Genomic DNA, 21,852 nt, shown 5'->3' with positions numbered 1-21,852 from the left:
CCTCGCCACAGGGCCGGAGAACTGAGAGCTCTCTTAGCCTCATTTGTGGTTAGTCTCAGCACTCCGTCTCAGCGGCTCGGAGTTGATGGAGTGATCCTTACCTGAGATGCGCTTGAGAAAGCTATTGTGCCTGGTGATGGATGGAGTTTCTGGGCGCACTGAGCCCTGGCCAGCCTTCGCCGGGCTTAAATCAATCTGTTCATTTGTGTCTCCGTCGGATTGATCATCTGAAAGCGCAAACAACTGAGAGGTGGAGAGGCGGACGAAGCGCTGCCACGGCGAACAGTGCATTTTCATTAAAACACACACACTCAGCACAGAAACTCACACCGCCTAACGCTCGGCTGATAGTCCAGAGCCTGGGCTGGAGCATGCCTGTCTGTCGGGGGAAGTGGTAGGTGGGGCAGGAAAGCACCTAAGGTAAGTGGTTTGTGGGGTGGGCAGAGTGAATCGCACACTAAAACTAAATCAGGCTCTCGGCAGACGGGACATTCATCAGGTTTATTTCCTTACACGGTAGACACATCAATGAGGTTAGCACCATGTGTGTGCTTATATACCTTAGGGGTGGCAAACGTTTGGATACTGCCCACATTTTCAGCACCAACTTAGCTAGCTGACCGTTCAGGGAGAAGTACAGTATTGGTTGCAGTGTCAAAACTATACATTGAGAGCTTGCCAGTATGACATGCTAGTCATTATAACCCATTTACAGATTGACATACTACTCATTATAACCTATTCACAGATTGATTTAAAGGGGACACTACCCTGTTGCTGAGTTTTCAAACCTTCTCGCCAACCCCATCCTCTAAATTACAATGGTAGTGGATGGGAGATGACAGAATGCAAATTAGACACACACACACACACACACACAGACAAACACACACACACAGACAAACACACACACACACACACACACACACACACACACACACACACACACACACGCGCACACACACACACACACATAGACAGACAGACACACACAGACAGACACACACACACAACACACACAGAAACACACACACAGTTATTCTGTTTACCAAATAACCTAATCTATCTGTGTGTATGTATGTGTGTTCATGCTGAGAGACTGATCTGAAATGGCAGAAGAAGATATATTGCATATGATATTGCTTTCTCCACTGCAACATCACATGACCATTACCAAACAACATTGCAAAATATAATTTAACCAGAGACATAAAGAAACATTGAATTCACTTTCAAAATCAAGAAAGTCATGCAGAGATGCCATTAAATGTGGACAGGCGCTTGTTATAGTTAAGTTAATGATCAGTATTTTCTATGTGTAGTTCCCTGTGCAGAATTCTATAGGTACGTAGTCTTCACTTTTTTATATGTGCCATCACAGGAGTAGATTGCTATCAGGGTTTTGTATTGGGTTTTGAAATATTGAATTCAAAATCCATTTTGGTCTCCAATGCAATAGAATTCAATCTGATAGCAAGAAAGTGAAAGCAAGGGGAAAATGCCACCCTGTGAAAAAGTCTAAATTATTTAGCTGCATTTCAGACCGTTCTGTCTGAGGTACAAGCAGTCAACAAATCACTCGGCCTCCAAAGCATGCTCTCAACACAGAGGATTAATGAGTGGTACCCCCCCCCCCCACACACACACAAACACACACACACACACACAGGCAATTCAACTCCCAACTCACAAGCTGGTGCACACGCGCACACACACACACACACACACACACACACACACCCACGAACAGACACAAACACACTCCCTCTCTTTCTCAAACACACACACTCCTCATACAGTACACACAGAGACACAGCCACACACACACACACCTATCTTTTTTTACATCTCTCTCACAAACACACTCTCAGAACATTTCTCTTACCCACACACACATATAAATGAAAAACAGATACGTATCTCAAGTATTCTGATATACACACACACCGACCACACAAAACATGCTAAGCCATTTCACTACAAAATGCTCATACTGCATTGACAACGCCTGCCCTTCCCTGCCATGTCTCATGTTTCCCTGTGTTGGGCTTCCTGCCTGAATGTCGCGTCTTAACCTGTGTTGGGCTTGTTTACGTTGGCTGTTTTTAACAGTCTTCTCCTTTCTCTAATGGTGTATTTCCTTTTGTGAAGTTTGCCCAGATTGCTTGGTTCCTTCCATTCAATCAAGGGATTGGCGTGACCTGTGAGGGAGGCTATTGAAGCATGCTGGCCTCAAAGGTTCCCTCTCCTGCTCCGATGCGCTGGCTTCTTCTCCACTTAGGAGGATGTTGCCTTTGGGGCATCTGTTTGGTTTATGTGTTGATATATCATCTTTTTAGTTCCTTCCTGGTTCTTAGTTTGACTTACTCTTCATGCACCTACAACAAAGACCATAGCCCCTCCTGTGCAGCTTCAGTTTACAGGTAACACACACACACACACACACACACACACACACACACACACACTCTCACCATAGCCCCTCCCATGCAGCTACAGTTTACAGGTAACACACAGACACACACACACACACACACACACACACACACACACACACACACACACACACACACACTCACCAAAGCCCCTTCCATGTAGCTAAAATGTACAGGTAACAAACACACACACACAAACCAAACACACACACACACTCACCAAAACCCCTCCCATTCAGCTAAAATGTACAGGTAACACGCACACACACACACACACACACACACACACACACACACACACACACACACACACACACACACGACACACACACACACACACACACACACACACACACACATATATATCAGAAACCGTAAAGACATTTCAGGCATTAAAACATTTCAGGTTACTAGAGAGGGAGAGTGAGAGAGAGAGAGAGATAAGCATGTGTATTGAGGTTTACAAGTCCTGACAGATCAGACCCAGGCGGGTCCACAGGTTGAGTTATTAAGATGTATCCGATCATGGCTATCCTTCTTGGCTGCAGAGCCCCCTTCACCATGTGAGTAATTAGGTACCGGGCTGTGTGGGGCTTCCTGGAGTCCGAGTGGGGCACTGCTGCAGCTGCAATAGCCCAGTGCTCGTCGACACCAGCTCCAGCTCCGACATAAACAAATGACCCCGGCTCAGTGCGGCAGATAGTGGGATGCTTTCTTTATTATTTCGGGCAGGAAGCGGGCAGCGCGCTGCTCAGTCAGGAGCGGTGCCACAGCAGCAGACAGCCAGCTCTAATGTGCAAATAGCACGTACGGATGCGGAGAATGCTAAACAGTCGGGTCCTAGTGTACAGAGAGCTTCAGATTTTTCGCAGGGGAAATTGGGGGGGAAATAGATGGTTCAGGCGCCTGTGAAATAGTAAATGACGTTAAGGGCCCCTCTAGTTGGGAAACGCACACCGAGTTTGGGGTGTTTAGGGATGGGGGACTTCACAATTCTTTCTGAAAGGTTGACTGCGTCATAAACTGAGAAAAAAAAATTATTATGAAAATGCAACTCAGTTCCTGTTACTTATGCACTAAATGTTCATGTTCAAGGTTTCACTTCCCTTATTACACCCTATGCACAGTGATTTAATTCCATCAGTACCAAATTTCAGTTGTATGCTTTATACAAGATGCTTCATGTAGAGGTGCGGTACTGTTATTTGGCCAAACACATCAGTGACATTGCCAAGGCTATTATCTCATCTGTAACTAGAACAAATACAGGTGAATTACAATTCCAGCGCAGTGCTTGCTTGGAACAAATGTCTGAAACAGTGTGATGCAAAAGCTTTGCAAATGACCAAGTACAGGAATAACAATCACTATAGCCACGCTCGTTATCACGGTTTCAGGAATCTGAGCCCACTGGGACGTGATGGTGCTGAACCACTGAGTCTGGTAGAGTAATGAGTCTCTGACCCAAATCTGGGCTAGGTTCGTGCTCAGACCAGCTGCAGGGGTGAGGAGGAGCGTGGGGAGTTTAGCAGGAACCTGCACTAGCATACAGGTGGTTCTTGCTCCTCACTACTAATGAGACGTCTCTCTCTGCTCATCCAGATGCTTGATGTTGGTTAAGCCATGGTCATGAGCAGCCGAACAGCACCCTGCAACAGAGACCAAGGCCACCCCAGGCACTCACAGGGAGAACTCTCACTGCCATTAACAAACCTCCTGTTGGCTCATCTGAACGCTACTTCAGGATCCATGCAGCTGGTTGATAGGCGCACAGACATGTACACAAGCAGACACAACCGCAGGCAGGCACGCACGCACGCACACACACAAACACACACACACACACACACACACACACACACACACACACAAGCAACCTCTCCAGTGTAGATTGTGTGAAAGCTGCTTTGATGTGAGGAACACACCCCTCACTACACTCATACATAGACACATAAGCACATTCCTCTCCGATTTATGAATGCAGAAACATTCAATAACATGTATTGAGCTATTGCAGCACAAGCTGGAGGTAATAGAAAAGATAAATGACTCGAGAGATGCTTGTTTGTTGTTATGCACTGTGCTCTCTTTTTCTCTTACCCACACTAACAAACATGAGCTCTCTCTCTCACACACACACACTTTTTTTTTCTCTCTCTGAATTTCTGGATAGCTTGATTTTTTAGTTACCACTCCCTGAGATGACTTTGCCCATGGTAACAGAGGAAGGTGATGTGCACTCAGTTTAAATGGGGTCACAGTTAAACACACAGACAGCAGATATGAAATGACACATTTCAGGAAAAAGACAAAAAGGCCCATGGGGTGACTTTCCCTCTGGGACATGCGTTTGTATATATTCACCATGGATCCAAAACCAGTACATCAGAAACAGCAGCATCCATATAGTATAACACATGGATAATGCACATGGACATCCAGGGTTGGGAAGGTACATTTTTAAATCAAATAGGTTACAGATTACTAGTGACTGTGTTAAAATCTAAAAAGTAATATATCTCTTTTCATTATTTCATCAAAGTAATGTCTTACGTTTGATTACTTTTTGATTGACAGACGAGAAGTGGTGCGAATTCAAACAAGTGAATCAATCAAAAACAACACTTTTGATTCACAAGATCAATGCAACAGAATGAATGTTATATTCTACATATAAGCTTTAGCTTTGTATCGAAAATAATACATTTGGATGTAACCCCTTTTGTTATCAACAACATTTTGATAAGTAACTGCAATTTCATTTTATATATATATTTCTCACTGCGGATTACAATTACGTTAATTATGTAATTTAATTAAGTAACTCTGTTATATGTTACATACTGTAGTTACACCTCAACCCTGGACAGCACTATTCTGTAATGTGAATCCAAAATTGAATTCTAAATGACAGACTATGGGGAAATTAACCTTACCTGTTATTGGGAGTGATCTTTGCTTGACCTTTTAAAGAACTGTCTGCTATCTAGACCACCATTCAGTTGTGAGGGAGTTGAATAATATCCATGTGAATGTGCCACCTTAACTCTAGTCTTCCTGTACTCCCACTTAACAGCCATTCTCAAATCCACTAGAAACATTATATTCAAATCTCATAGGGATATTCTTTCACTAATCCCTGAATATTATAGGGTCATTAAAAAGGTATTGAACCCCAACCATAGGTGGAAAAAGAATGGTGTTTTGGATTAAAATTATCTGTCATTCACGGATAAACCTTTGGTTTCAGTTCAAAGATCAGTTGACAGATTTGCTTATATAAATACCCTCCTTACAGCTAGGTATTTCCTGCCATATTAATTCATGACCCCATTGAATGACTGCCATTCCATAGAACATACACTAAACTTAATATACACGAAAACTGATGCCACTGCATCAAAAGTGAAAAGATTAAGCACGTTCTTTTTTTTGCTTATTTTAAATGTCCTCAGCAGTTTCCCATGATGTTCCAAGAGGGGAGATAATAGCATGAGTATAATTTAGCATATGATTACGGGGACGCGTTCCTCTCTCAGGGAGCGTGCTTAGACAGACAAGCGGCTGAGTCCCTCTGGCTACAGCACACGGCAGCTCCATTTTGGCACGCTTGTTCGGCAGATGGCGCGGGGCAGGGTGTTATCAAATTAACTTCACATAATGCTGCAGCTCACAGGTGAGGAAAATCACATCTCATGCATTTCAAGCCACAACTGCTAGCAAAACAACACAATCCTCTACTCATGCTGTCTGGTGTCTCCTTCTGGTGACTTTTTTTTTAATGTTATAGTCTTGGTAGCCAGTTGGTACAGTGAGTGCAATCTCAATCCCTGACTCTTTAAGAGATATCATGGGTTTTTGGCATCCTTGCTAGCACGACCGCCTCCCCGGCCCGAGGTTATGAGTCCAACTCTGGTGCAAGACTGTGGTGTCTACACATTGCAGGATGGGGTCATAGGGGTTGTGCAATAGTAGCAAGACGGTACAGTGCTATTTAGTGAATAATGGTCCATCACCACGAATGCGTTGAAGGCTTCAATGGAGACGATTCTCATTCACTTTGAACGGGTTGATGTCTGCATGAACTAAATGCATTGCTTGCGGTAGAAAGTTGCGAAAAAGTTCAACTGTCAAAGTGTCAATGCAGGTGCCAGCCAATCAAACGGCCTTAAAGCAAATATTTCAGCGCAGATGCTCGCCAAATCAAAATTGCATTTATGCGAATATCCAAAGAGAGCACTGACTGAAAATAAAGATGGAAGACAAAACTCTATAGATGGTTGTGTTTGTACATCAATGTTATTCGTTCACCTTTTTTTTTGTTTAGATTTTTTTAAAGTTACAGAGAAATGCATCTTCCTAAAATAAAAATCCCTGTTATAGTAACCAAACAATACGTCTGAGGTGATTTGCGTGGCGTCTGAGACAACTATCGAACATTAGCATATTAGCACAAGTAGACTGATTGCTAGTGAAGTTAAACAGCGGTCAGAACTTTCAATCCTGAATCCTGTCCAGTCAATTTAGCTATAAACGCCTGCGTTATCAACACAACCCCAAATGTCAGGCAAGCCCCCCATCAAGCGTTAATGCAACGTGTACGTGTGAATGGGTCAAAATAATATGATTCTACAACTGCGTTACTGGATGGTCACGCGGTTGCTTCAACGGACTCGTGAACAGTTATAGGTGGGTGTCCCGAGGTAATATTAAACAAAGATGATCTCCGTAGATGGTCGTATTTACAAGTTGTTTGTTTTAAAGTTATCGAGAAATAGATAGGCCTACTGTGCAATGTAAAAACCCTGTTATTGTAACTGACAATTACGTCTGAGGGGTTTGCAAGGTGTCTGAGCCATCTATCTAATGTGCGCTACTGCCCACAATGTCAACAGCGACTGGTTGGACCAATCACATCATCGACTGTTCAGATAGTTACAAAATTTGGGAGACGGACGCAAGAGGTGCTCGAAGGGGGGTTCGCAACGACTTAAGAGGCTCTTGTGTGCTTGCGGGTCTGCGTAAAAGGCCGACCATAAATTAAGCTTCACTCCCCGGCACCTTAAGAGATGTGCAAAAGACAGACGCTGGCACCTGTGTGTTTTAGTGTCTTTGTCAGTATGGTTTAAAAAGGAGGACTTACCTGCTGCCGGGTTAAGTGAATACTGCGATTGAATACTGAATACTGGGTGACTAGTTTTTTGTAGAATCCCCCTGGTAAAACAAATAACTATTTATTTATTCAGCCCACAGCCCAGAACATGGGGTAACCTCGGTCCCTCACACTGCTTTACATCAACATCAACATGAACAGTTATCTTACCAGTCAGAGACTTGATACGAATTAAATAAATGAAAAACACTTTCGTTCAATTCAGTTTGATATGTTATAGTTCATCATGCAGTGTATTAAAATAAAGTTACAACAGTATCAGAGTTGATATGAAAAGTTGCCTGGGCTAAAAATATATTTCCTGGAAAATAAAATGACACAATGACATTCATAAACCTAAACACTGTTGTTTGAATGTTTAAATCTAATATTTTATTGTGTTACTTTACAATCTAAATGAGCAGTTGATACAGTGAGAGTGGACTTTAAGCTACTCAATAGGATCCTAACTAAAAAAACTAAAGAAAGATATGTGTACATTTTTTTGTGTTGGTTTCTTCTTCAAAGTTCTTCAGAGTTACGTTTTGAGTTCAACCAAACCAAGGCTTCAAGACATTACATACATTTAATAAGCTGTTGTCATTATAAACCAGTACGCGAATATAAATGGATATATAAACACAGGCGTTCATGGATCTTAACGGAGTAAAATATATACTAAAAACAACCTGATAACTTAAAAATGTCGATCGACATATCTGTATGTCGAATCAGAAGAATCATGTTATCTGAGGGTTATTGGTGCTGCCTTAGATTCATTGCCTTGCAAAGCACTTCCTGGTTTGTCTATGGGTATTGAAGTTTATAAAACTGCAGTCCTCCATTTTGGAAAGGGCAGAATAAACTACATTGACCACGACGGTTTTCGTTCTCATGCTGCCTTACAGAACAGCTTCACAGACTGAAGTTCCTAGCACAGTATTGTGGAGTGAAATGTAAGTGAAAGCCGGTGAGGTGGAAGTATGCTGGCACATTTTTATGTTTGTGTATAAACATTTTATGAAGGTCCATGGTTGCTTTGAGGTTCTTTATTATTAAACGTTGAACTTCTGTGTCTGTGTTTGAAAAGAAAATAGCTGCAAAGTTTATGAGAGGGTTTGTTTGCTAGTAGGGTTGAACGCTAATATTTAGCTAGGCAGCAGCAAGAACTTTGCATCTCACCGAACGCAGAGCTGCCTGTATAGCTAGCGAATGAGCTATCAAGCACATACTTTTTTTTTTAAACAAGATAACTTTGCAAGGTTTACATGTGAGGTTTCATATGTGAGATTCGAGATAACGCTAGGTAACGTTAACGTTTTGCCCTTACTGTCAAGCTAGTTTAGGCATGACGATTAAAACCTGTCGCTTTGGGTGACATAACCTTTCCGTAACTGTAAAGACCTATCGATTAAGATTAACATTAGTTAACGTTATAGGAAGGTTAGTGGCATTGTGTTGTTATAGCCGAATCGACCTGAATACATAGTCGGCATAGATTTACAGGCCAGTTTACTGTTACTTTATATGTGTGGGGTTATGAACGTAGACGCCAACACTCCTGGCCGGCTGTCCTGTTTGCCAGTCAGTGATCGCGAATGTGGTCGGTTAACATGGACTGTAGCGAAAGATTCTGCTGGAGATGCTTTAGCTGTCATCCATGACAGATGTTAGAATTAGGTGTCTTAAATACAGTTTGTTGATGAATAGACATACATTTGATAAATAACTAAACAAACTGAACTATGCAGTGCATCTTCATATTCACACGTCTTTGTGATATATTTCTGTTGTTCTAATTTACAGATCAGCCCGCTAGTCAGGCCCACTGTGGTGTGGATCAATGTCTCCGCCCCGTCTGACCGGCGCTCTGCGCTCCTTTTCTAACGTCTGCAAGAAAGAGGACATCGCAGAAGATGAGTATAATCTAAAGGCAAGGCAACATTTAGTTTGCATGATGATCTCAAAAGTATACACTAGCGACTACAGCTGATTTCACTAACCCTTCTGCATTTATACTCATCTGTGCAAAGGGCGACAACATTGATTGTGATTTCACCATAGTTTTTCACCATAGTTAATATTTCACCCTATTTTCTTTCTCTGCTACTTCCTATGTAAATCAGTCCCATTGAATGGGATACTTGCTCTCCTTTTTCAGTTTGAAACTTTGCTTTTAAAAAATCTGACAGAAAGACTGCTATTGAATAGTATAACTCTTTAAGAGACACAACTCTTGATTAACTCTGTTGGGTCTCCAGCTTTGACCAGGACCTGGCACATCACTGGCCTCTATGCCACCTGCTTTTTCATACATATATTGTTCTCTCTAATGTCACTTTACTTGTTTATCTGCACCAGAGATAATATAGGATGTGGTACAGTGGTAAGCATTGCAGGCGTCTAAGTGGTAGACCTGAGTTTGATTCCCGACCACTGCAGGGTCATTTTATAAATCGGTTGGATCGGTTGCGTCTGCTAAATACCCGATCTTTACCTTTTATATGGCTTGGGATTACCTCACTCCTTTTCTTATCTTAAATCCTCTCTAAAGCTGCTATTTTAGAACAATATGAGGAGGGGTATGGAATCATCATTTAAAGCAGCTCCGCTCCCTCCAAGGGATATTTTAGAGGACAGAAGAATGCTGATCTGGCATCATTGTAATACTGATAATTCACCTGTGACCAGGACCCTCTGGAGCAGGCAGAGCACTAAGGCTTTAGGGCACCTCAGATCCGCTCAGGGTCAAACTCTTATTCAGATGAGAAAAACAGGACTTAGCTGTTATAAATATGTATGTTTATGTATTCTTTTCAACCTGTAGGCTACATTTTGCCACAAACATTGACCTTCAGTGTGATTCAAGACCCTTATGGGATTTATGTGCCATCCAAGGACACTTGTTTGATATTGGTTTATGCATGCCTGATGATTGCCGTTAGGAGATGTGTTTGAGAAGTAGTTGATGTATGTGGTGACGGTTGTCATCATGCAACATATTTGAGAAGTGGTTTGTGTGTATGGTGATGGTTGGAGGTAGGAGACATATTTGAGAAGTAGTTAGTGTGTGTGGTCATGGTTGTCGGTAGGAGGAATATTTGAAAAGCTGTTTAAGTGTGTGTGGTGGTTGTTGTCTGTCTAAGATGTATTTGAGAAGTTGTTTGTGTGTGTGTGGTGATTGTTGTTTGTTTGAATCAGACATTTTTATGAAGTAGTTTGAGTGTATGGTGATGGTTGTCGGTAGCCGGTAGAAGTAGTTTTTTTGTGTTTGTGGTGATTGTTGTCTGTGTGAGATGTATTTGAGAAGTTGTTGGTGTGTGTGTGGTGATTGTTGTTTGTTTGAATGAGACATTATTGTGAAGTAAACTCCTCAAAAAAAGTTTGGAAACATTTTTTTCAGTCGATTACTCCTCCCCTTTAATAATACTAATTGGTATTGTATTGTATATTGTCGGAAAGCCTGATTAGTCACCTTTACAACGAGGTACAACTTGTAAGGATCGTGCATTCGTGGAATGAGCAACACAGCTAACTGTGTGGGTAGCTGCCAAAATAAATGTGCCAAAATCCCCTGCAATATTCTTCTGTTGGTATTCACTCTTGTTTTTAGTTGCTTGGTGGATTGGATGATTCTCCCACAGTATTTAAAAAAACCAAACACATATGGGCCATTTTTACACTTTATTCATTTTTCACTGTCAGGTCCCTCAGTAGCGTGTGGAAGATCCATACACAGCCACAACAGCTTGGCACCTCCTCCTCATGCTGGTCATCAGCCTGGTCCCAGTCACACACTGCTGTGGGATGGCATCCCATTCCTGAACCAGTATTTGTTGCAAGTCATCCAACATGGTTGCGTTGGTCACTCTGGCACATACAGCACGCCCAAGCTGATCCCACAAGTATTCAATTGGGTTGAGGTCTGGATTCACGGCAAGCCATTCCATCCTCTCCACTCCCAAATTCTGGAGGTACTCTGTGATGATCCTACCTCTGTGGGGCCGAGCGTTGTCATCCTGGAGGATGGAGTTAGGTCCCAGATTCTGGAGATATGGGATCACCACTGGCTCCAGAATCTCATTCCGATATCTCACTGAATTCCAACAGAAGAAAATTGCAGGGGATTTTGGCACATTTTCTCTGGCTGCTACCCACACGGTTAGCTGTGTTGCTCAGTCCACGAATCCACACATCCTTACAAGTTGTACCTCGTTGTAAAGGGGACTAATCAGGCTTTCCAACGATGTACAATACAATACCAATTGGTATTATTTGAGGGGAGGAATTATCGACGAAAAAAAGTTTCCGAACTTTTTTTGAGCGGTTTAGTTCGAGTGTATGGTGACGGTTGTTGGTAGGAGACGTATTTCAAAGTTCAAAGTTCAAAGTACTTTATTTGTCATTGCCACAAAGACAACGAGACAGTAGAGGCAACCAGACTTCTTACACAGCTAAATAATAATAAATAACAATTAATAAATAGATTCATAAATATCATACATAAAATAATAATAATAAAAATAATAAATGCAATATATTTCCATATCTCCATATTTCCATATTAAGGTGCATCAAGTGTTAGAGTGCACAGTCCAAGGGGGGGCGGGGCGGGCTGGGCCGGGGGGAGATGAAGGGGGTGGGGGGGTGGGGTGGGTAAGCTGTTGAGGAGCCTTATTGCACAGGGATAGAAGCTCTTTGCCATCCTGGAGGTGCGTGCCTTTTTTGATCTGAACCTTTTCCCTGATGGGAGTAACAGGAACAGATGATGGGCAGGATGAGAAGGGTCTGTGAGGATGCGTTTAGAGCGCTGCAGGCAACGGGAGGAGGAGATGGACAAGATGTCGGGCAGCTCTACTCCAATGATCCTTCCCGCTGTTTTAATCAGCCTCTGGATGGCTGCCTGCTCCGCCTTTGTACAGCTGTAGGACCATACATTCAGGCAGTATGTAAGCACACTCTCTATAGCGCAGCGGTAGAAATTGTACAGCAGCCTCTGATGAAGGTGTTCTTTCCTCAACTTCCGGAGGTAAAAGAGGCGTTGCTGGGCCTTCCCTAAAACGGAAGCTGTGTTTTTGACCCAGGACAACTCCTCCGTCAGTGTCAGACCCAGAAACTTTAGAGAGGTGACACGCTCAACCTCTTCACCGTTGATGTAGAGTGGGAGATGGTGATTATGCTGGGAAGACTTCCGGAAGTCAATGATCATCTCTTTTGTTTTCTTAATGTTGAGACTGAGGTTGTGCTCAGAACACCAGACTGCCAGGTTTCCCACTTCTTGCCTGTAGGCAGCCTCATCGTTGTTGGAGATGAGGCCAAGCACTGTTGTATCATCTGCAAATTTGAAGATGTAGTTGGATGGGCAGGAGGGAGCACAGTCATGGGTGTAGAGGGTGTATAAAAGTGGGCTGAGCACGCAACCTTGTGGGGCGCCAGTGCTGATGGTCAGATTTGAAGAGTGATGCTTCCCCAGTTGTACACTCTGTGTGCGTTTGGTCAGGAAGTCCAATACCCAGTTACACAGTGTAGCATTGAGGTTTAAGTCCTGAAGTTTGGAGATGAGTTTGCCTGGAAGGATTGTATTGAATGCAGAACTGTAATCTATAAAGAGAATACGGATGTAAGTGTTCTTTAACTCCAGGTGCTCCAGTGCAGTGTTAAGCAGCAGGGCTACTGCATCCTCTGTAGATCTGTTCGCTTTGTAGGCAAATTGGTGTTGATCAAAGGAAGCTGGTGTGATGCCTCTTATGTGTTTCATGACCAGCCTTTCCAAGCATTTAGCAGGTATGGGGGTGAGAGCCACTGGCCTATAGTCGTTCAGGCACTTGACTGCAGTCTTTTTTGGCACAGGTATGATGGTTGATGCTTTGAAACATGGGGGGACATGTGAAAGGGCTAGAGAGCGGTTGAAAATGTCTGTAAATACCTCTGTCAGCTGGTCACTGCAATTCTTTAGTACGCGGCCTGCCACACCATCTGGTCCTGCCGCTTTCCTGGGGTTGATGTTTTTCAGGCAGAGTCTGACCTCGTGGGGGGTCAGAGTGGGTGCAGTATCGTCAGAGGGTAGTGGCAGAGGCAGCTCACCATTGTTGTCCCTGTCGAACCGTGCATAGAACTGATTCAGCTCTTCAGTCAGGGTAGCACAGCTGGTCTGGGGGGCTGACGCAGTCCCTTTGTAGTCCGAGATTGCTCTTATTCCCTCCCATACTTGTCTCGGATTGGTGTGAGTGTGGAAAAGTTGCTCAACACGTTGCCGGTGTTTGGCTTTTGCAGATTTTATGCCTCTTCTCAGTGCTGCCCTGGCTACGCTGTACATTGCTGTTTCACCTGATCTGTAGGCTGCATCTCTGGCCTTCAGTAGTGTACGCACCTCTCTGCACATCCATGGCTTTTGGTTGGGGAACACTCTCACAGTCCTCCTTCTTGTGACATTGTTCACACAGAAGTTGATATAGTCCATTACTGAAGATGTGTATTCCTCCAGTGCAATTTTTGGGTCGTCAGAAGCCTCCAGGCTATTAAATAGTGTCCAGTCCGTGCTGTCAAAGCAGTCCTGTAGCTGAGGGATGGCATCCTCATTCCACACTGTTATGGACTTGGTGGCAGGTCTTGTCGCTCTGATTCTTTGTTGGTATGAGGGGTACAGGAACAGCGAGAGGTGGTCAGACAGGCCTAGGTGGGAGTCAGACTGTACTTTGTAAGCCTTAACAACATTAGTGTACACCTGGTCTAGTGTCACACTGCCTCTGGTTGCACAGGTCACGTTTGGATGGAATGTGGGGAGCACAGATCTGAGATTGGCACGGTTAAAATCCCCAGCTACAATGAAGGCGCTGTCTGGGTGTTTGGCCAGTCTTTTACTGATGTAGCCGTGTAGCTGTGCTAATGCTAGTTTAGCATTAGCGTCCGGAGGGATGTAAACAGCACAGATGTAAACAATGCCAAACTCCCTTGGTAAGTAGAAGGGCCTGCACTTCAGAAGCATAAGTTCCAGTTCGGGGCAGCAGAGCTTTCCGACAATGCTTGTGTTTGTGCACCAGCAGTTATTCAAGAAGACACACAGACCGCCACCGGTCTTCTTACCCGAGTCAGCTGTTCTGTCGGCCCGGTAGACGGTGCGGCCTGCTAGCTGGATAGCTGCGTCTGGTGTGGTGCTGTCTAACCACGTCTCGGTGAAGATCATGCAACAGCAGCTAGTCAAAGTCCTCTGTGCTGTGAGTCGAAGTCTTATCTCGTCCAGTTTATTCCGTATTGAGCGAACATTGGCTAGGAAGATTGAAGGAAGCGGTGGTTTGGATGGGTTAGCCTTTAGCCGAGCTCGTACACCGGCCCGCTTGCCCCGCTTCTGCTTCCGCTCACAGCGTCTCCTCTGCCGGCCCGTTAAGGCAGAGCTTTCGCTGGCTAATCTGCGGATCTCGGGAGGGATGGATATCTCGCTTGACAGTCGATGTACATCACGATTTATGACCAGGAGCTCAGCACGGCTATACTGTTTTGCCAGTGGAGGGCACATTAGTGTTAAATTAATTAATATTAATAAACTAAAACGTTTAGCCTGGAGAGCGGTGTATCCATCGCCATGGCAACCCAAGTAAACAATTTCACTAAAACTAAAATAAAACTATAACTAAACTATTACTAACAAAAATCTATGGTCAGGAGACCTCCAAGATGTTGCGTGGCAACAACTTCACAATTAAACTTAAATTAAACTAAGACTACAACTAAACATTTACTAACAAAAACCTAAAAGTCTGGAGAGCCCCAAGCCGCTGCGTGTGTACGCGCCGCCATGGGGTATAATTTGAGAAGTAGGTTGTGTGTGCAGTGACGGTTGTCGGTAGGCTTGGGTGGTATCCCGGGGTATTTAGAAATTTCGAAAAATCTCAAATATAGACGCTCCTCTTTCTATTAAACTGAAACTAAACAAACTAAGCCAATTGGGTTGTGGTGACCTTTCACACGCAGGACCAATATGTAATGAATGTGTTTATATTATGCTTATTTACTGTCTATTCATCTTTAGAATTTTAACCCAGCTAGACTGGTCTAAGTAGGCTTGTAACGGTGCGGCTGCCAGTTACCGCTAAGGTCATACATTCCTGGGCTAAAACAAACAAGAGTAGACAGCGCTGGGTACCAGCACACAGTTTATTTGCACACAAACACAACCATTATATTTCACTAAAATCAGGACTGTAAGAAACAAACATAAAACTTACCGTGACTGAAGACAAGAGCCTTCCATTCAACACTTGGCAAACATTTTACAAACCTATTCAAAAGTGGACTTCTTACAGTGTGGTTGCTATATCACATGTTACAATTCTATCACCAGCAGCTCAGCTTTTACGTTTCCTTTGTTTGTTTGTTTACACAAATACCGTCATATTCCAACACCCACCCCACCCACCACCAAACAGAAATTTCCATTATTTGATTAACCTCAAGGCCACTGGCAGCAGGAATAATGGAGAAAGAGCAACGCTTTGCATCCCCCAGGTTTTGTACACATTCTGATGCAGTGAGTCAGATGCTTCTGATATGAATTTCAATGATGGAGGTTCATTGGATGGAGGTGTTTTAGCCTATTAATCTTTTAGTCGCTCAACTTTAATTTCATGTGAAAATATGTAGTTTTTTTTAGTGTGAGTTAATAACTGTTTAGGCCAAGCTGTTTCTATTTAGCATCTCTTTATATGCTACAGTGTATATTTTCTGCCAGAGCTGCCCATAACTGAAACCCTTTCCCTGCAGGCCAAACGCCTGAAGAGACAGGAACGATTCGCCAAAGAGGGCCTCACCTGGCAGAAGATTGTCCAGTTCTTCACCCAGCATTTGGACAAGAAGGACCAGCAGGCCGCTCAACAGGAGCTCAAGGGTGTCCTGCAGTCTGCTAAGCAGATAGGTAATCAATTCACTCTCCTTAATGTCAGCTGACAGTAGAAGTAATCAACTCACATCCTCTAACAATGAGCGGGGAAGACACTTGGGCTAATTAGTTAGCTTTGCTGAGTTGTCTCATGTACAAACAGAGCACCATTTTATTCTGAACCAGTTGTATCAGTGTTAGTGTCTTCAGTCTGCATTTATTTTTTGACATTGCTGTTGTATATTACATTTAATTAAAGACCAACTCTAGTCTTTTTAAAAGGTGAAATTAATTAACGCTCCAACGGTCAGCTCGTCACAGGGGTCTACCCTCAATGCTCATTAAGGTGCGGTGAGTCATAGGTAGTGGGAGAGGGCAGAGTGTGTTCGCGTGTGTGTGTGAGTGTGTGTGTGTGTGTGTGTGTGTGTGTGTGTGTGTGTGTGTGTGTGTGTGTGTGTGTGTTTGTGTGTTTGTCTGCGGCTGCGCACGCTTGAGAATGCGTGTGTGGGTTGTTGTATGAATTTACCTAGCAGCAAACATGTAGCACGCGACCAAAATAAAAGTGTCAGATCACAAAGTGTCGCCGCGGTGACCATCTTCGCAATGCCTTTTAGCTATCCAGACGCGCTCCATAATTAGATTACATGCAAGCCTCCCCCCGCCTCAGCTCAGCTCAAACAGGGCTCCACACTGAGGCCTCTCCCGCTGCCTGCATTACTATTCCAAGGCTGAGGATGGGGGGTGTTGTTCTGGGGAGGACGAGAGCGATGGGGGGTTGGGGTGGGTGGGGATACGAGAAACAGCGGGGCTGGGATTGGAAACTGGCAGGGTCCCTGTTCGCTTGCTCCTAATCCCGCTGCATCTCCGAAGAATATAAGAGCACCAGCAGGCGCCCCACGTAGAGAGCAGAGAGTGGAGAGGAGAGGAGAGGAGAAGAGGAGGAAAGAAGGGAAAGAGGGAGGGTGGCTGAAGGACAGTGTTTTGTTTTTTCTTTCACTCCCTCTGGCTTGAGATGGTGAGATGCTGTTCAAGATGGAAAAAATGACTCGGTAGTTTCTTCGAAAGACAAGGGTACAATGTGTGTACACATCTGTGCTTGTATTTGTGTTTGTACAATGAGCAGACTGGGAGTGTCAGTTCTCGATGATGGTTTGATTAAGATTAGGTATGCAGGTCTGTGATAAAGCAAGGTGTGTTTGTTTGGAGCATATAGATCCACTGTCTGATGCTGCTCCTTTTTGGCTCTGTCTTGGCTTCGCGTTAGATTTGACAGACCGAAAACAAAAGAAGCCAATTAAGTCAGCCTTGAATCTGCCCGGACGTGCCAGTGAGTATTTGGAGCACCACAATTCGGATCTGTTCAGTCGAGAAAAATAAATTCACTGTAATGGCGTTGCCCTCATCGCTGCCTCCCCACTTTACCTGCCTGTGAAAATGGTGGGTCAGCAAGCCCCTGTGCTGGGAAATGGCAGAGCAAGAGCTCAAAAGCGGAGGCTGCAAGTGTGATTTACGCAGTTGGGCAGGCAGATAGTAGCAAATGCACCTGAAAACGTCCCCTCTTGGGCAGTTAGTTTGATTGCAGACACATGTTTGCTTCTGTCACCGTGAGTAATTTAAATGGAGCTCAGAGGTGTTCAGAGGCAAAATCGTTCACATAGTAGGTTTAGCTCCCACCTCTCCCTGTCTTTGGCTAGTTGTCTATCACTGAAAAGTGTTCATAACGCTGTGTGTTCCTCATCCTCTCTGTCTTTGTAACACTCTACCTCCCCCCATCACTCTATCTGTCTCTGTATCCCTCTATCCCTCCATCTCTCCATTTCTTTCAATCCCCAGTCAAATACAGTGAGAACCCACAGTTAAAAAACTCCCTGAAATCCATGGAAATGAGCAATTATAGTGTGACACAGGCAGAGAGGTGTAGAGCGGGAGAGGGAGCGAAAGAGAGAGAGAGAGAGATGCTCTCAGACCATTTTAATTGGTTTAAACCCTTTTCATCTCCTGCTGTTCTCCTAAGCTTTCACCCACTTCTCTGTCCCTATCTGACATTTTCTCACTCTAATTGGACAATTAGTCCTGATTCCCATTATTAAACCAAATTTTAGTTTGAGTCGCCTGGAACCTAAATGAGCAAAAAGCTCGAGTTCCCTTTCTTCCCTTCAGCACATCATCTCTCTGACTGACATAACAGACGAGTACAGACACACGTGAGATACATTGAAGTGATCAAGAAACACGATATACCTTTCAGGTGCATGTTTGACATGCTGTAATATCTAATCGCTCTTCTTTTTTTGTTACAGTCGGTGCCGACCATGGGCAGGACACAATTGAGAGTGCAGGCGTCTTCCTGTTCGAGACATTCCTGGGCCGGGAGCATCTGGGCACCGAGGAGACGCGCGCCATCCGCCACATGTTCGGCCCCTTCTCCGCGACGGCCGCTGAGGCCTGCCTGGCGTCCGTGTCGCGCCTCGTGACCTCGGTGGGCGAGGCGGAGGCGGAGGCGTTCGTCCGGACCCAGAACGCCGGAAGGTGCGGCCCGGGCGACGCCTCCAGCACCGCCTTCGGCCACAACATCGCCTTCTCCCACGATGGCTACATTCTGGACTGCCACGAGCCCCCGCCTTGGCTCGACGTCCCCGACGAGGATGCCGGAGGCCTGGGCTTCGAGGACTTCCTCAACAACCACGTGGGCCGGGGCCAGGCGGCCGGCTCTGGGGCCCAGGCTGAGGGGAGCGGCGGAGGCAGAGACACTGGCGCGTCCATCCTCAGGGAGGAAGTAGACAAGTACCAGAACGCGGGGAACATGATGTCCTCCAGCCCCGAGGAGCTCTGCACCTCCCTGTTTGAGATGCTGGCCTCGCAGAAGAGCGACGAAGAGCTGCAGAACGAGGTGAGTTTCATTACAGGAGTCTGAAACAACTACAACAACAACAACAACACCAACAGCAGTATCACCAACAACAGCAACAGCAATGATATTAATACACTCATATGCTACTTTTGTAGTTCTCCAGGTGTTATATTTGTCTATTTATTATGGAATGGCGCATGTTCACCTATTCACACACTCACACATGGATGGATGGATGGCTGGCTAGGACAGCCATACAGTCTTTTGCTTATAGGCACTTAGACACCAAGCTGAGAGCAATGAGATTCAAATCACCAACTCCTTAGTGCAGTGGTTCTTAACCTGGGTTCGATCGAACCCCAGGGGTTCATTGAGTCACTCTCAGGGGTTCGGCAGGAGTCAAGACACACACAGTATAGCGCGGTCCACACTAGCAATGTCGGGTCGATTTTTTTTTTTCCTACGTTTTGAAGAAATCGTATTTAAATTTTTCTAATACGAAGGGTTCGGCGAATGCCCTGATGAAGCTTGCAGGGTTCAGTACCTCCAATAAGGTTAAGAACCACTGCCTTAGTGACAGGAATATGGCTTAGCTTTCTGATCCACTCCCTGAACTACATATAATACCGTGCTTACATTATTAGTTGTAATGGTAATAGTAATAGTTATAATACAAAGATGTGAATGCTGTGTGAAAGGATGCTGTACATTGACCTAAAGCCACAGTGAGGGTTTAAATCTGTCCGGGTACTAACCCATTTTGTGTGTTTAATAATATTTTGTGTGTTAAATATGAAGACCATAGTTTGGTTAGTTTTAGTCTTTTATCACCCAGGTAGTCTTTTACTGCTGTGTGATATTGTGTTCCTGATTGTACACTTAGGCCATCTTTTCAGCTGTGTGAAATCAAAGACTGTTAATTCACCAAGACAGAAGCCGTTTAGTCTGAAGGTTTCTTGGGCTCATCACTCAGGTTTTTTTTAGCAGACGACCCTGCTGCAGACGTAGCAGAAAAATTGTCTGGCGTTGTGAGTAGTATGTGCATAAGAGATGGCTCTCTTAATAAAAAAGTTTTCCTCACTGTCTGTTCTCAAGAGTCACTGAGGACAAGTGTGGCCCTCCTTCAGGGAGCACTCACAGACAGCCATGGTAAAAAGATTAGAATTGGTGGGAAATGTGTGTTCATTGCGTTTGGTGGTTGAGAATGGGCTAATTATGTTCTGTGGTTGAGAATGGGCTAATTATGTTCTGTGGTTGAGAATGGGCTAATTATGTTCTGTGGTTGAGAATGGGCTAATTATGTTTTGTGGTTGAGAATGGGCTAATTACTTGGTCAGGCATCCCAGACCTAAAAATGCTGTATTAGTGCAATACGTTAAGGTGCAATATATTATTGTTATATATTTAATCCTGGGCTTATTTGAACAGAATGACCGTTTTGATATAAAGACAAGTGACTAGATAGCCTACTTACTGGCTAGCCTGCTAACTAGCTCACTAGTCCAGTCTGTTATGCTATTGCTACACCAAGCCCACTCAAATTGTTGGAAGCGTATAGTTACGCTGTCATGGGTTTGCACCGTCACCTGAACGCCTTCATTAAACGAAAGTTCATGAACTTGTTCATAATTTTTGTGAACGTGAACTGAACGTACTGTATTACTGCCTGATGAACGATACTGTGAACGCGTTCATTCTGGTGTCTCTTAACGGCAAGTTCACTGTTTTTAATTTCGTTCAATAAGGTACCAGATTTCTAGAGACTTCTAGGCGAAAAACACACGTCAAAAGTCCTGTATCCAGGGTTGCCAAACCAGTCAATCGCGGTGTGTGCTTTCTTCTACTGTCTATGCCTGGCAAGTGTGAGGACGCCAAAGCTGCGTAGAAGCCGAGAGCGGTATTGCAGACAGATAGAGATTTAGACAAATTATAGCTCGCAACATATTGAAAAAAAGAACTGAACTAGTTAATTTTTTTAAATAACTGAACTAGTTCATTTTTTAGAGCTGTAAACTTAGTTAAAATTTTTGAATAATGAACTAAGAACTGAACTAGTTAATTTTAAAATTTGTGAACTATGAACCGACCTAGTTCATGTAGAAAGTGAACTTTCCCAACACTGTGCACCGTTAGTGGTGTATTAGTGCAATACATTAATGTTGTATTAGTGTTATACGTTAAAGGGTTTAACAGTGTAATTCTCAAAGAATCAGGCGGTGTTTGATGCGAATACCAGACCTCCTCCCTCTCTCTTCGTCTTTCCTTCTCTCTGTCTTTTTCCCTCTTTCTTCGTCTTTTAGCTCTCTCTCCGTCTTTCTCCCTTTCTCTTAGACCTCTCTCTCTCTTATGCACGCTTTGTCTCGCTCTCTCTGTTCCTATCTGAAGTTGGACCCGTGTGAGCGTTGAGGCTGCCAGTGGGTAACTTTTATGAGGGGGCTAAGTATGGCCTGAAGTACTGTTTCTGAACGCTGTATACCGCTAGCGAAGACCTTTGGAAGGCCTCGGGGGGTGAGGTGGGATGTTTGAGTGTGCAGGCCCCGCC

The 21,852-nt window shown here is 44.2% G+C and overlaps 1 protein-coding gene across 1 annotated transcript in view; it reads left to right on the top strand.

Moving 5' to 3' along the window:
* Positions 1 to 8,524: 8,524 nt before the first annotated feature.
* ascc3 (activating signal cointegrator 1 complex subunit 3) overlaps positions 8,525 to 21,852 on the top strand; it is a 170,428-nt gene continuing 157,100 nt past the window's right edge. Inside the window, exons 1-4 of the mRNA XM_080857663.1 lie at positions 8,525 to 8,543; positions 9,394 to 9,520; positions 16,345 to 16,495; positions 18,760 to 19,349. Coding sequence (XP_080713789.1) covers positions 9,431 to 9,520; positions 16,345 to 16,495; positions 18,760 to 19,349 — 831 coding nt within the window. The 5' untranslated portion in view covers positions 8,525 to 8,543; positions 9,394 to 9,430. The remainder of the gene's footprint in view (positions 8,544 to 9,393; positions 9,521 to 16,344; positions 16,496 to 18,759; positions 19,350 to 21,852) is intronic.

The sequence above is a fragment of the Sprattus sprattus genome (assembly GCF_963457725.1).
Source record: "Sprattus sprattus genome assembly, chromosome: 19".
Taxonomy (NCBI): domain Eukaryota; kingdom Metazoa; phylum Chordata; class Actinopteri; order Clupeiformes; family Clupeidae; genus Sprattus; species Sprattus sprattus.
This window is presented reverse-complemented; position numbering and strand designations above follow the sequence as displayed.